General features: G+C 38.4%; 2 protein-coding genes across 2 annotated transcripts in view; both read right to left on the bottom strand.

The window, feature by feature from the left end:
- Positions 1-14434, bottom strand: part of LOC122657922 (cullin-1) — a 69257-nt gene that overhangs the window by 37881 nt on the left and 16942 nt on the right. The gene's annotated exons all lie outside the window — the stretch shown is intronic.
- The window catches only part of LOC122659523 (cullin-1), a 34873-nt gene that overhangs the window by 3784 nt on the left and 16655 nt on the right, over positions 1-14434 (bottom strand). The window contains exons 3-7 of the mRNA XM_043854627.1: positions 10214-10399; positions 9973-10020; positions 9682-9891; positions 9457-9591; positions 897-901 (exon numbers count right to left, since the gene is read on the bottom strand). Of these exons, the coding sequence (XP_043710562.1) occupies positions 897-901; positions 9457-9591; positions 9682-9891; positions 9973-10020; positions 10214-10399 (584 nt within the window). The remainder of the gene's footprint in view (positions 1-896; positions 902-9456; positions 9592-9681; positions 9892-9972; positions 10021-10213; positions 10400-14434) is intronic.

Here is a 14434-nt window from a genome sequence, read left to right as displayed (position 1 = left end):
CAAATCATACAAGTATTTTAGAATTGTATATAGATATTTTATCTAAATACTATTATTTTGAGCTTTCATTTAGAGCAAATGTACACATGCTGTAGTTAGATTTACACTACATGCTACATGAGAATACACAAGAATATAAACAATATAGCAGAATTCAAGGGTAAGTATCCTCATCTGGCCATCACAAAATTTCTTTTCAGACTACCTTCTATTCCAACTTTAGAAATAGGTTTGATTTAAGAGCAAGTAAGCATGTAGCTAAGTTCCCTGCCTTTAGACAGATACCAGCCAGCCTCCTTCACATCTCGAGCACCAAATCACAAATCGCAATAGAGAAACAACTAGCACAAAGGGGTATCTCTAATCATGCAGTCAGCCAAATACCAATATTATCCCCAAGAATCCTAGCTAATTCCTCCAAACAACCTTAGAATGAAACAAGTTCCATATCAAAATCCTCAACTTTTCGTAACAGGCTTTACAAAAGATGAACATCTAGTCAGTGAAACTCAAGATGCAACACCAAAATCCTAACAGGAATTGACAGCAAACTTTCCAGCAGAAACCTTCTTCAGCCTCAACAACACCAAAATATGGTTCTCAAAGTGGGTGGAGGAAGTCCTTAATAGATACCTCTGGATCCTAGGAAGAAAATATTTGAGTACCACTCCCCAAAACTGAGAAAAGTAAGAATGATGTCATGGTAACACAAAAATTCCATCAAATCCTCAATTTGGTTCCAAAACCCACTAGGATCTGTGACAGAAAAACAGGCCCACCTACTGCTTCTCTCCCTCCCTCGCACTTGACGGCTTGACCCATCACACAACAAACATAGTTTCAGAGTAAAAGAGTGACGACAAAATGATGGGTTCAATAGAGATGAAAGAAGATAGGCAAGAAATCACAATGCTACAAACCAGTCCCAAGTGCAAATGGAAGGTGTAATCAAGCCACAAACATTGACCAAATTCTTTTTATAAACCTATACAAGCAATGCACCACATCAGGCGCATCTTCACTGGATTGTGGTGGAAAACAGACAAGGCCTGTCCTAGACAGCCTTCAAGTAAAAAACTAACAACATCACCTTGTTGTGGATAAAAGCAAGCAAGTGATTGCCATTTTGGAAAATAGTAGATAATTTGAACAACAACAACAACTACAAATCCATACAAACAATTTGGAGGAAGAAACTTTAACCAAGGAGAGAACAAGTTTGATGCACACAATTAAGTGACAGTTAACACAAGCTGAGCAAAGAGTCATACAGTGTAAAAGCTCTGGCAGTTAATAGGTACAAACTCTACAGAAACAACCAAATTATCATGTATAGCAATCTGTCACATAGTGAATTATTGATAATTAGTATTAGAAAGAAGCACAACTTCCTCACCTTTAAAGTAATGTACTCTTCAAAGGACTCTCTATACTTGCCATAGAGCTGTTTTGCATAATCATGAGGGGGCTTCTGGGTACACATGACGTAGATGGTTCTGTTTTCAGTTAAGTGAGAAGCCCATCAAACAACAGCACCACCCACCAGATAAAAATAGTCGAATTAAAAATTAATAGCTTACAGAAAGCGAGAAATGAAATAAGAAAAAAGGAAACAAAGGGAATTGAATAGATACTCGTAAGTAGTCATGTAATCCTCAGAGCTGATCTGTGTCTCAGTAAGTCCTTCTAGAATGTTCTTGACCTTCGTGATACCCTTCTGTATGATCTCCCATCCTTGCTCAAACTCTATAATTTTGTACTCAGGCGTCGTCATGTTGTCAGGACTTTGGACGTAAGAATATTCTGCAACACATGGAATTCATACATTACAAGCTCATAGATTGGCAAAAACCTCGGCACACAAACCCTAATCCTAGAAAAGAAAACACAAATACAATACACAGGGAAAAACACACACACACACACACACATTTCTAGCAATCTTGAAAGAAACTAAGAAAAAAAGGAGCTGGATGCACAAACAGGACTGGGACGATAATACCTGGTTTGCAGGGAGCAGCGCAAGCAGCAGGGGAGGGGGAGGGGAGATAGGGTTGCGCAGAGAACGGGGTGGGGCGGGGTCACATAGAAGGAGTGAAAGTGTATCATCTCAACGGTTACAAGATCACTTCAAGGAGAGAAGGGGGGGGGGGGGGGGAGAGAAATAGGTGAAATTGAAATTGTTGGATCATAAATTTAAATTGATCTGTTTGGTATGACTTTTTCACCTAATTTAAGAGAAACTGGAATCAATTCATTGAAATTAGCTAGCTATTTCACTTATTGTATAGAAATCACTTCAAATCTATTTTGCTCTTTCATGTGTACAGAGCTGAGCATGTGTTTCAGCAGGGGCAAACACGTCAGTTAACTCCAATCTTACAATTACTTCTATATCTATTGATGTTTTACAAAATAAGAAGACGCAGCCCCAGACCCCCTCCCTCCATGTTGAATTAAAATCTTCTGCAGTACCGGTGGGGTGGCGGTGCACATCCCTCCATGTTCTCCTGCCCCAGCCCCTCCTCTCTCTCTCTCTCTCTCTCTCTTTCAAAGATGAATTCTTACAAAACAAAAAAGAAGGTATATAATTCTATTTTAAAAAATTAGAGTTATCATATAAATTTTTTAGGATTAAGTTTTCCTCCACCCATAGAGGATGGTTCACCCACCATCCTAGGGTTCACAAACTCGGAAACCCCTCCTAGGGTTTTAGTATATTCCAAAATACCTTCCTGATACCCATTCTCGCCCTCTCCTGCCCCTTGATAAATGGAATCCCATTAACCGTGGGTGGAAGGAAACTCGATCCAATTTTCTATTCAAATTTTTTTTTGGGTTTTTTACAATTACTACCCCAAAATCTTTATTATCTACTATTACCCCCCCAAAAACTTTCAAATAACTGTTACCCCCCTCTGTTGTATACTAATAACAAACTGACCCCCACCGTTACATTTTCGTAACGGAGAGGGTTAGTCGTGACAGTTTGCCGTTGTCACGGATTTTTAAGACCAAAATACCCTTTTGGGGTGATAATTGTAAAAAAAAAAAAAAAAAAAAAAAAACCATCACCGTCCCTTCTCCTCCTCCTTCTCCTTCTTCTTCTTCTTCTTCCGCTTCTTCCTCCTCTGCAACCCCAACCCCAAAATGTGGCTGCCATCAAACCAAAATCAAAAACCTTGGACCGATAGAAAATTCAGGTTTTTTCAGGCCCATTTGAAAAACCCAATTAAATTCTCACCCATATAAGTGGCGTCTGGAGTACCCTGATGTGGGTATTCCAATAGTTCTTGATTTCATTGTCCGTTCTTCCGGGTAATCTACCAGCAATTAGAGACCATCTAAATATTTGAAAAAAGTCCCAAATGAGTTCATACTGGAAGTGCTTTCAGATTCTCAATTAAATGTGTAATCGAAAAGAATTGATGAGAAGGAAAGAGAAGGGGGCTTACTTGTTTCCAAGTAAACTATGGAGTTTGATGATGAGCTCGTCTTCTTCTTCAGTAAAATTGCCTCTTTTGAGATCAGGCCTCAGGTAATTTATCCATCAGGCCTCAGGTAATTTATCCATCTTAATCTGCAACTCTTTCCACAACGCAGCAAACCTGAAACACACACATAAATGGAGAGAAAGAGAGTTAGAGAGGAAGTAACGATGGGTTTTCTCTAGCTTGGCTGATTTGGGTTAGGTTAATCCTAAATGGGTTACCTGCGGCTCTGGGGAGAGATCTCCAGCAGCCCTCGCCATGGGCTCTGTTGTAGTTGATGAGGCGCTGATCTTCTTCTTTGGTCCATGCACCTTTGTTGGTGTGGGCTTTCTCACAGCAAAGAGAACGACCCATCTGTCTATCTCTCTTCTATGTGTTCTGCTGCTGCTTCTTTTATGTGTTTTGTGCCCTTTTAATTAGAGAGAGAGAGGATTTATGGAAAGGAGTACTGGAACAAAGGAACGAGAGGATTTATATGAGGAAGAAACTCTTGAGTACCAATTGAGTCGAAACCTTTCGTGGGCATTTGACCGACTTAGTGAGGAAGACGAGTAGTTACAAGATAGGATCAGAAAAGAGATGCTCAATGCTGAATGGGATTTGGTAGGTAGGTCTACTTTTTCATGAGAGTTAAAAGAAATTAAACGAAATCTCATCATTTAAACGAGAGGGAGAGAGATTTCTCTTTCCATATTTTTGTTATTTGATTTCTGTAAAGGTTGTTCTAGAAAGAATTTGATCCAATGAAACTGGTTTTATGCAGAGGAGGAAGAAGAAGAAGAAGGAGGAGAAAGAGGAGGAGAAGGGACGGTGATGGGTTTTTTTTTTATTTATTACAATTACCACCCCAAAACCCCAAAAGGTTATTTTGGTCCTAAAAAATTCGTGACAACGGCACACTGTCACGACTAACCCTCTCCGTTACAGAAATGTAACGGTGGGGTCAGTTAGTTATTAGTATGCAACAGAGGGGGGTAACAGTTGTTTGAAAGTTTTTGGGGGGGTAATAGTAGATAGTAAAGATTTTGGGGTGGTAATTGTAAAAGACCCTTTTTTTTTCCAATGTTTACAACTAAACAATTTCATTTTTTTATTATCAAAAATCTATTTATTGACTTATTTCAATAATTCAATTTCATTTTGTAATAGAAATCATACCAAACTAGAAAGCTAATTCGGAATATCAACTTTTGTTTCATTCTATTTCTCATAATTAGAATATACAAAGTATACCCAACATTCTCATAAATGGGCGCAATGACCACCCTACCGCCTTGTGTGGCAGGCCCATGTGTCTGGGCACAGCCTGCACTATGGCACAGAGAACATGAGCCCATTAAAATTATCCTCAAGAATCAAAATTAAAAGATTTCAAAATATTAAAAGGCAAATGGATTTGTGCATGACCATGCACACAACCATTGGAAGGAGGATGTTCAGATGAGGGTATATGGTGCACCCTTCACCTCCATCTGACTACGACAATGCACAAAACCTCTCCCCTTATCATAAATAAAAAAAAAAAAAAACTTATAAGAGCTTTCTAATGCATGAATTCCCTTTTAGGATTCTATTTTCAAAAATTAGAGTTACCATACAAATTTTCTAGGATAAAGTTCTACTTCACCCATAGAGGATGGTTCACCCACCATCCTAGGGTTCACAAACTCGGCAACCCCTCCTAGGGTTTTAGCATATTCCAAAATACCCTCTCGAAACCCATTCTCGCCCTCTCCTGTCCCTTGATGAATGGGATCCCTCCCATTCACCGTGGGTGAAAAGAAACTATGTCCAATTTTCTATTCAAGAATTTTATTTTTTCAATGTTTAAAAGTAAACAATTTCATTTTTTTTTTTTTACCAAAAATCTATTTATTGACTTATTTCAATAAATCAATTTCATTTTTAAATAGAAATCATACCAAACTACAAAGCTATTTCTGAATATCAACTTTTGTTTCATTCTATTTCTCATAATTAGAATATACAAAGCATACCCAACATTCTCATAAATTAAAATTATCCTCAAGAATCAAAATTAAAAGATTTCAAAATATTAAAAGGCAAATGGTTTTGTGCATGACCTTGCACACAACCATTGGATGGGGGATGACCGGATGAGGGTATATAGTGCACCCCTCACCTCACCTCCATCTGACCACGACCATGCACAAAACCTCTCCCCTTATCATAAATAAAAGGGAAAATTATGTTTACGTCCCCTATAGTTTGAAAAAATTACATCGATCACCCTCAAAATTATGCCTATCTCTTCCAAAGGGGAGGTGAATGTAATTTTGTGGGGGATCAGTGTAATTTTTTCAAACAACAGGGGTTTTTTTTTTTTTTGGTTGTGTAATTTTCTCTAAATAAAAAAAAAGAAAATAATAAATAAATAAATAAAAACTTATAAGAGCTTTCTAATGCAAGAATTCCCTTTTAGGCTCATTGGCAGAGTCTCATGACATCTTTGACGTAAGATCTCGAGGGAGCTCATTTTAGTAATACCGAGTTCCTTGAGTTAATACTCGTTCACATTTACCTACAATTGCATTTATATTATAAAAATTTAGGGAAGGGGTTTGCTACCAAGTTGCATGGCTCTATCACCAGTGGGACAACCAGTGGGATCGTGCACACTGGCATCTAAAGGGAGGGGTGGGGTGATCATTTCACCACTACCTCATGTGAGAGGGCATAGGGGGATGTGGTGGGCAGCGTTTTTTTACCCAAAAATTTAATATGGTTGAACAATTCTTCATTGCGTGATCTACCATTTTTTTGACAATTGTAAATCTTCAATTGGCTTTTTTAATGACATTTGGGCTTATTATCCTATAGAAGAAAATTAAATATTTTTCAAATTGTGGAAATAAATGTCCTTGATCATATCTATTGTGTATATCCGTCATTCCACGGTCCTAAAAATTGGTTAACCTTTGGGGATTGGTATGTGGTTTGTGTGATTACACTTTCATCAAAAAAAATAAAAATGTCCTTGATCATATGATAGGGTTGGTTTTTTTCTGTAGATAGTCTCTAATTCATAAGCTAATTGAATTTTGATCTCCAACGATTAGGACATGTGGCAACATATCAAATTATCAATGCTCCAACCATTCACAAATCTTCTTGTCGATTATCCAATCGAATCGAATTATTAACCATAGAGACGTATGATTAAAACTAGAGAATTACTCGAGTCTTTTGTTAGAGATGGTCCACGTGCTTAGATAGATGTCCATATAACCACACAAGTTATTTGGCACATTAAAGGGTGTCAATAAGGAAATCACTGAAATGGTATATCAAGGGATGTAAACGGATCGGATTCGGCTCAAATAGTGCTATATCTGCATCTGCATTCGATTAGCTTTCGAACGGATTCGGATAGTGCTAAACGGATACGGATAAGATATTTTAACCGTTTATATGTAAATATAGCTTTTCGGATAGCTATAGCCTATCCGTATCCGTTTAGCTTTCGGATGGATTCAGATAGTCCTAAACAGATACGGACACGAATACAAAAACGAATTTCAGCTATTCATTTACATTCCTAAGTATATCTTCTCAATTTGAAAAAAAGAAGACAAATTTTCAAATACTTTCAACCATGTACTTGGAATAGAGACTAATAGAGACTAAAACACTTTGCAGTGTTCCGAAAGTGTTTTTGAAATCTAACATCGCTAGCAGATGATGGTGAGTGGCAAACAAATTTTTTTTTTTTGATGAAAATTGAAAATTATATAAATTTAATAACCCAAAAAATAACATGTCCAAATTAAGAGTCCTTGTCTAAATATTCACACTGCTTAATCCTCCTGGCTTGCTTCGCTAATCTACCACCACAACCATATAATACTTATCCTGATTAAAAATGATTAAAGATCGAAATTATTTTATCAGATTGCATAAATCAAAGATAAAAGTAAAACGTTCCCATGACCACCAATAGTAAGGTTGCTCCATTACAACCTAATGGTGGCGGGTTCGAGTTGAGAATCAGCCTCTCCACCAAGTGGAACTAAGGCTGCATACATATGACCCTCCTCAGATGACCCTGTAGTGACAAGAGCCTTGTACACTGGGTATGCCCTTTTAAAGCACACCCCCATGTAAAAAAGGGGATTACCCCCAATATATGCCACCACCAACTACACAATTTAATTTTAAAACATTTTGATTCCAAGGTTGATCTCCATAACTCCAACTTGGTTTTAATCCCTGTTTTTATCTCATCCACCAAACCAATTGTTGAGTGTTTAGGGGTATTTTTATCTTTCTTATTATTCTGGGATTTTATGTTCTAGTTTAGTGTAAATCATGGGTATAAGGTTAGTTTAGTCCTTGTACTTCTTTTCCTTTGTCTTGCGATATTATAAATATTCCACACTAGTCGCAAGTCTTCCCCCTTCTTAGGAAACCTGTCTTCTCTCTTCTTTTCTCTTTTCTCTTTTCTCTCCTCCTTCTCTCCTCCTTCTCTTCACTCTCTTATCTGCTTACAGGGTCTTAGGATTGTAATATGGTATCAGAGCTACTGTAATCAGATCTAATATTTTTCTTCACATCATTCTCTTCTGCGTTTTTCTTTCGGTTCTTACCTTGTGTGCAGCCACCTATTGCTGCATCTAATATGAAGTGAACACTCCTTCTCTCATTAATAGTGTCCCGTACTTGATTATATGCTTGTCTAATGCCGCTAAATTGAAGGTTCCATCGATTTCAAGCCCATACATTAATATCAATTTTTCCACAAAAAACCCTAATAAAATCGATCTTCCTGGATTGCAGGTTTTTGGTGGTTTTTCTCTGAAATTTATGGATTTATTTTTCTCTTGGTTGCTGCTGGAGATTGATTATACTACAGCCTTGAAGGCTCTACTCTGCATCTCACTTCGATTTTGGCTGCTTCACCAAAACCCTAGCAAATCGATCTCCCTAGTTGGTACCCTGGTATCTATTTATGTTGATGAAATTTTCCTTATTGTTGGTTATGTATTCCAACTCTGTTTGGTGAATACGAACCGCTCTTGATTACCTTTTCTGCCCATAATTGATTTTTATTGGATTTTTCCAAACCCTGATTGTTGTCAGTTTTTTGTGTTATCATTCTTGTTGTGTGTCATGGCTGAGACCAAGACTACGAACATTGTTAATGTCCAGATAACATATATTAAGGTTAAGAGGAGCTCCAATTACTTATTGTGGGCTCAGGTAGTTCGTGTTTATATTTTGGCCAAGGAAAGCTTTGTTATATTATTTATGCCCCTCCTACAATTGATTCTAAAGATTATAATGAGTGGGTCAACAAGAGTGCTATTATTCTGGTTTGGATATGGAATAGTATGGAACTAGACATCGTTGCCAATGTCATGTTTCTTACTACTGCAAATGGGGTGTGGGACGAATTGAAGAGACATACTCTCAGGAGAAAAGTATGACTTATATACGACCTGTATGAGAAGATATTTCAATTTCAACAATCTGACAAGTCTTTGCAGGAATACTACAGTGCTTTTAAGGGTATGGTTGAAGAGTTGAATGTGTTTCAGTTACTTTGGATATTGAGAAGCTTAAAGCTCAGTGTAATGATTTTTTGTGTCCAAGTTTCTTGTTTGTCTGAATTCTAATCTGAAGTCTGTAAAGGAACATTTACTGGCTGGTGAGTCAGTTCTTACTCTCAATGGAACCTATTCCAGACTGCAGCGTATAACATTCCCTTCCAAATCAGATTCTTCACCTAAAGATAACGATTATAATTTGTAGACCATAATTTATTGTCACAAATGATTTCTCAAAAATAGGTAATAAATACAAATAAAAAAATATTCCAACACACATTGTCACCACACTAGGGCCCACACATGCCTTCTAGAAACTGAACTTAACCCACCATAAAAGGAAGAGTTAGGCCCATAATTGTGGGTCACTGTTGGGCTGCCTATTCCCAAGTAGTGGACTTCACTGTTGAGCCTTCCCCCGTATGCTGGTACTGCTTGAGTTCTACATCACATACCTCCAATAATTTCTGCTCGCTGCTAGAATGCAAGTAATGAGAAACCCGATCCTTCTCCCGTTTTAAGCACTCCTCAGCCTGAACAATACAAAATAAGATTTAAGACATTTTTTGATACACCAAAATAACACATCTACATTCAGCAACACAAAAGAGGGTAGCAATTACCTTTAGCATGTAATCAGGAAAAGAATCCTCCAGAATCCAGTTTGACGCCTTACGAGAATAATAAGCAGCAATATCTTTAAGCATGGCTGCTTCAAAGTCATTCTCATAACAATCCATTTTCCCCATTCCAATTTCAACAAAGATATCTAAAACACTCTTCAATAATGCTCGGTCAATCTGTTCTCCCTCACGCTCTTGATCAATCTGACACATAATTGGTTAATAACCTTGCAAGGAATTGGGCAAGAAAAAAAAATATATCAACATGCTTAAACCATAAAATCACCATACCAAAGAAATTACAGCGTCTCTGACTTTCCCATTTATCTCCTTGTAGACCTTAAAACAGAGATAACAAAGAAATAAAACAATACATCACAACACACCTTAAAATACACAAAAGCGCAGAGATCAAACAGGAATTAATCTCTATCCAAAAAGAGTACCATAAAATGTTTAATCTAAATAGCTGTAAAAATGATGTAAGAATAACATAAGTTTCTCTTTTTTTTTTTTTTTTTTTTTTTAATACCAGATCACGGAAGCAAGTGAGTCCAACTTCATTAAGTGCAGGAAGCTTCCTCTTAGGAATAAAGTATCGATCAAGGAAATGGAAGAAACGTGAGAGCCACCTGACCATAACCTTATGATTTGACCATCTTTTCAGTAACTCTCTCAACATAAATTCGCCATGCTTCTCCCTTAAAGAAGGCAACACCTGGGGAAGGATTAAAGTGAAGTCATAAAATTTGCAAAAAATATTAGAACAAAATTGAAGCACACTCTGATTACATGATTTACTCATTTACGTCATGACATCCATGACTGGAATAACTACAAGTGACATTTTTATCATGACATTCAATAATGGAATAACTAATATAGCCTTTTTTTTTTAATCACCTTCCTCTCAAATTTGGGTTCCACAAATAAGAAACTACCTTTTACCATCTAATGGCAGTTAGAACATACATATGAAATTCATTCCCCACCCAACTGAAAGGTGATGCCTCTACTAATCATACACCAGCCAATAAATCCTACAATGTCACAGAAACTACACAGGAACTGAATTTCCCACTATTTATAAAACAATCATTGATAATTTTTTTGGGACCTTCTGAATCTCACCTCTGTAAGTGTCATCTGAAGTCACCAGAGATTCCCCTATCTAAACATTATACATTAAACTGCCTCAGTCATGAACTCATGATGGAGACAATTGGAGGCAAAATTTTAATTAATTCTCCAGCTACTTGTTGGACAATTAGTGGTACAAAAGAAAAAATTGGATTTGGCCAATAAACATTTTTGTGTTAAGGTAAGGAAGCCACAGTCCATTAGATCTGAATTTTTCTCCAGCTATCTTCATCACAAGCCATCTGGATTAATACCTTTCCTCTTTTTTTAACTGCTGAAATACCATAGAGAGATGAGATATCAAGCACATTCAAGAATAAAGTTTTTCATATAATATAGGCCACCTTTTCCTAGCCAAATCTGACTATTCAATGCTTCCAGCAGTAAGACGAAACCTTTCCACACTTCCTGCTAAGCATGTATTGTAGCTCATCATCAATTTGTACCAAATTATACAAGTATTTTAAAATTATATATAGATCTTTTAGTGGGCGAGCCTTGGAGCAACGGTTAAGTTGCGCTATTGCAACCTGATAGGTTGAGGGTTCAAAACTTGGAAACAGACTCTCCTGCAAAGCAAGGGGTAAGATTGCGTACATTTGCCCCTCCCAGACCCTGCAGTAGCAAGAGCCTCGTGCACTGGAACGTACACTTTTTTTTTCCCCTTATCTGAATACTATTTATTTTGAGCTTTCATTTAGAACAAATGTACACATGCTGCTGTTAGATTTACACTACATGCTACATGAGGACATGCAAGATAACAAACAATGTAGCAGAATTCAAGAGTAAATATCTGTTAACAAAACTGGAATTGAGAGAATGGCTAGAATAATCGATGTGATTGTTCAACCCTCATATTTATAACTTGTAAGAAATAACAAAATTACATAAATAGCCCCATATAGCCGACCATATTAGCTATAGGGAAATAACAACAGAAAAATACCAAAAATACCCTTATAGAATCGGGTAACACATCTCAACACTCCCCCTCAAGTTGGGGCATAGATATCACACATACCCAACTTGACTAGGCTAGGATAAAACACCTTCCCACTCAACCCTTTGGTGAAGACATCAGCTAGTTGATCTCCAGACTTCACAAAAGGGTTATAAATCTGCCCACTCTCTAACTTCTCCTTGATGAAGTGTCTGTCAATCTCCACATGCTTGGTACGGTCATGCTGTATTGGATTGTGGGCAATGCTAATCGCTACTTTGTTGTCGCAGTACAACATCATTGGAAGATGAACAGAACCACGGATATCTAGGAGTGAACTCTGAAGCCACAATAACTCACATATGCCCTGGGCCATGGCACGGAATTCAGCCTCAACACTTGATCTTGCCACAACATTTTTTTTTTTACTCCGCCATGTTACCAAGTTCCCTCCAACAAAGGTACAATAGCCGGAGGTTGACTTCCTGTCTGGATTACCACCCCAATCAGCATCTGTATAAGCCTCAATGCGAAGATGGTCAGGAGGAGACAAAAGGATCCCTTTTCTTGAAGTTGATTTCAAGTAATGGAGAATATGGAGAACAACAGCCATATGAGTGGAATAGGGATCATGCATGAACTGACTTACTAGGCTCACAGCAATGGCAATATCTGGTCTGGTATGGGAGAGGTAAATCAGTTTTCCCACCAATCGTTGATATCTGCCCTTATCAACAGGCTCACCATCCTTCTCTTGTAGACGGGTATTAGCTTCCAAAGGAGTGTCACAAGGGTGACAGCCAAGCAAACCAGTTTCTGATAGTAAATCTAGAACATACTTTCTTTGGGAGAGAAAGATGCCCTTTGGAGACCGGGCAACTTCAATCCCAAGAAAATATCTTAGCTATCCTAGATCTTTTATGTCAAATTCCCATTCCAAGAAAGCCTTTAGGTGAGAAACTTCATCTGCGTCATTAACAGTCACAACTATGTCATCAACATAAACTATAAGAAGAGTGACTTTTTCTCCCTTTCGCTTGATAAACAGAGTGTGATCAGCATTACTTTGTTTATATCCATAGGAGACCATGGCCTTATGAAACCTACCAAACCATGCCCGTGCTAATTGCTTCAATCCATATAGTGCCCGCTTTAGTCTGCAAACTTTCCCATGATTCTACTCAGAGGAAAAGCCTGGAGGAACTTCCATATAAACCTCCCCTTCTAGCTCCCCATGTAGGAATGCATTTTTTACATCCAATTGCTGTAGATCCCGACCAAGATTGACAGCACAAGACAGTAAAACTCTGACAGTGTTCAACTTTGCAACAGGGGCAAATGTTTCCTGGTAGTCGATCCCATAAGTCTGAGTGAAGCCTTTGGCCACAAGCCTGGCTTTATATCTATCTACTGTTCCATCTGGCTTCTGCTTGACAACAAATACAAACTTGCACCCAACTGGTCTCTTACCCGAAGGAAGAACAACTAGCTCCCATGTCTCATTTTTAAGTAAGGCCGTCATTTCTTCCATCATGGCTGCTTTCCACTATGGATCTGCAATCGCCTCCTGCCAATTCTAAGGAATAGAAACAGAGGAAAGAGAAGAAACAAATGCACGATAGGAAGGAGATAAAGCATCATAGGAAACAACATTGGAGATAGGGTGTTGGGTGCATGACCTAACATCTTTACGGACAGCGATAGGTAAACCAAGAGAAGGATCCTTATCGGGTGATGTGGCAGGGTCTGAATCTGGATCAGGTACAGACGATTGTAGAGGTGGTATGGTGGTGGTGGTAGTCTCAACCTATCTTATGCGCTCCCGGGTATATACTTTATCAATAGGGATTTGACTGATTGGTCTACGCCCCCTGATGAGGAACCACTGTAAGAGCTGAAGTTACAGAGGACTCCTCCTAAATAGGAGCCGGAAGAATAGCAGACACGTCTTCAAAACCCTGATCCAGCTCCCCCTGAAGAGGTGTCTGGGAATAGTATGGCAAGGATTCATGGAAGACAATATCCATGGAGACAAATGTACGGCGAGTAGGAGGATGATAACACTTGTATCCTTTCTGGGTTGCAGAATAGCCCAGAAAAATACACCGAATGCTCCGTGGATCAAATTTCCCATGAGGACGATGATTGCGGACATAGCAGACACAACCAAAAATTTTGGGAGGAAACACAAAGGATGACGAACCCTGAAGGAGAGCAACGGGGGAACGACCATCAAGGACACGGGTAGGCACACGGTTTATGAGGTAAGTAGCGGTAAGAATGCATCACTCCAGTATTGGGAAGGGACCTACCGTGCAAACATAATGGCCCGGGCTACTTCAAGGAGATGTCGATCTTTCCTTTCAGCAACCCCATTCTGGGCAGGTGTGTCAACACAGCTGGTTTGACGGACAATACCATGGGCAGCCAAATAATGTTGGAACTGACCCTCCATGTATTCTCTGCCATTATCACTACGTAAAATGCGCAATGTGGCATTGAATTGGGTCTGAACCATACGATGAAACAACTGAAAACAGCAGACGACCTCACTTTTATGGTTCATCAGGTAAACCCAAGTAGTACGAGTATAACAGTCTATAAAGGAGACAAACCATCTATGACCCGAAATGGAATTACAACGGGTAGGGCCCTACACATCAGTATGAA

The sequence above is a fragment of the Telopea speciosissima genome, chromosome 4, assembly GCF_018873765.1.
Source record: "Telopea speciosissima isolate NSW1024214 ecotype Mountain lineage chromosome 4, Tspe_v1, whole genome shotgun sequence".
Classification (NCBI taxonomy): domain Eukaryota; kingdom Viridiplantae; phylum Streptophyta; class Magnoliopsida; order Proteales; family Proteaceae; genus Telopea; species Telopea speciosissima.
This window is presented reverse-complemented; position numbering and strand designations above follow the sequence as displayed.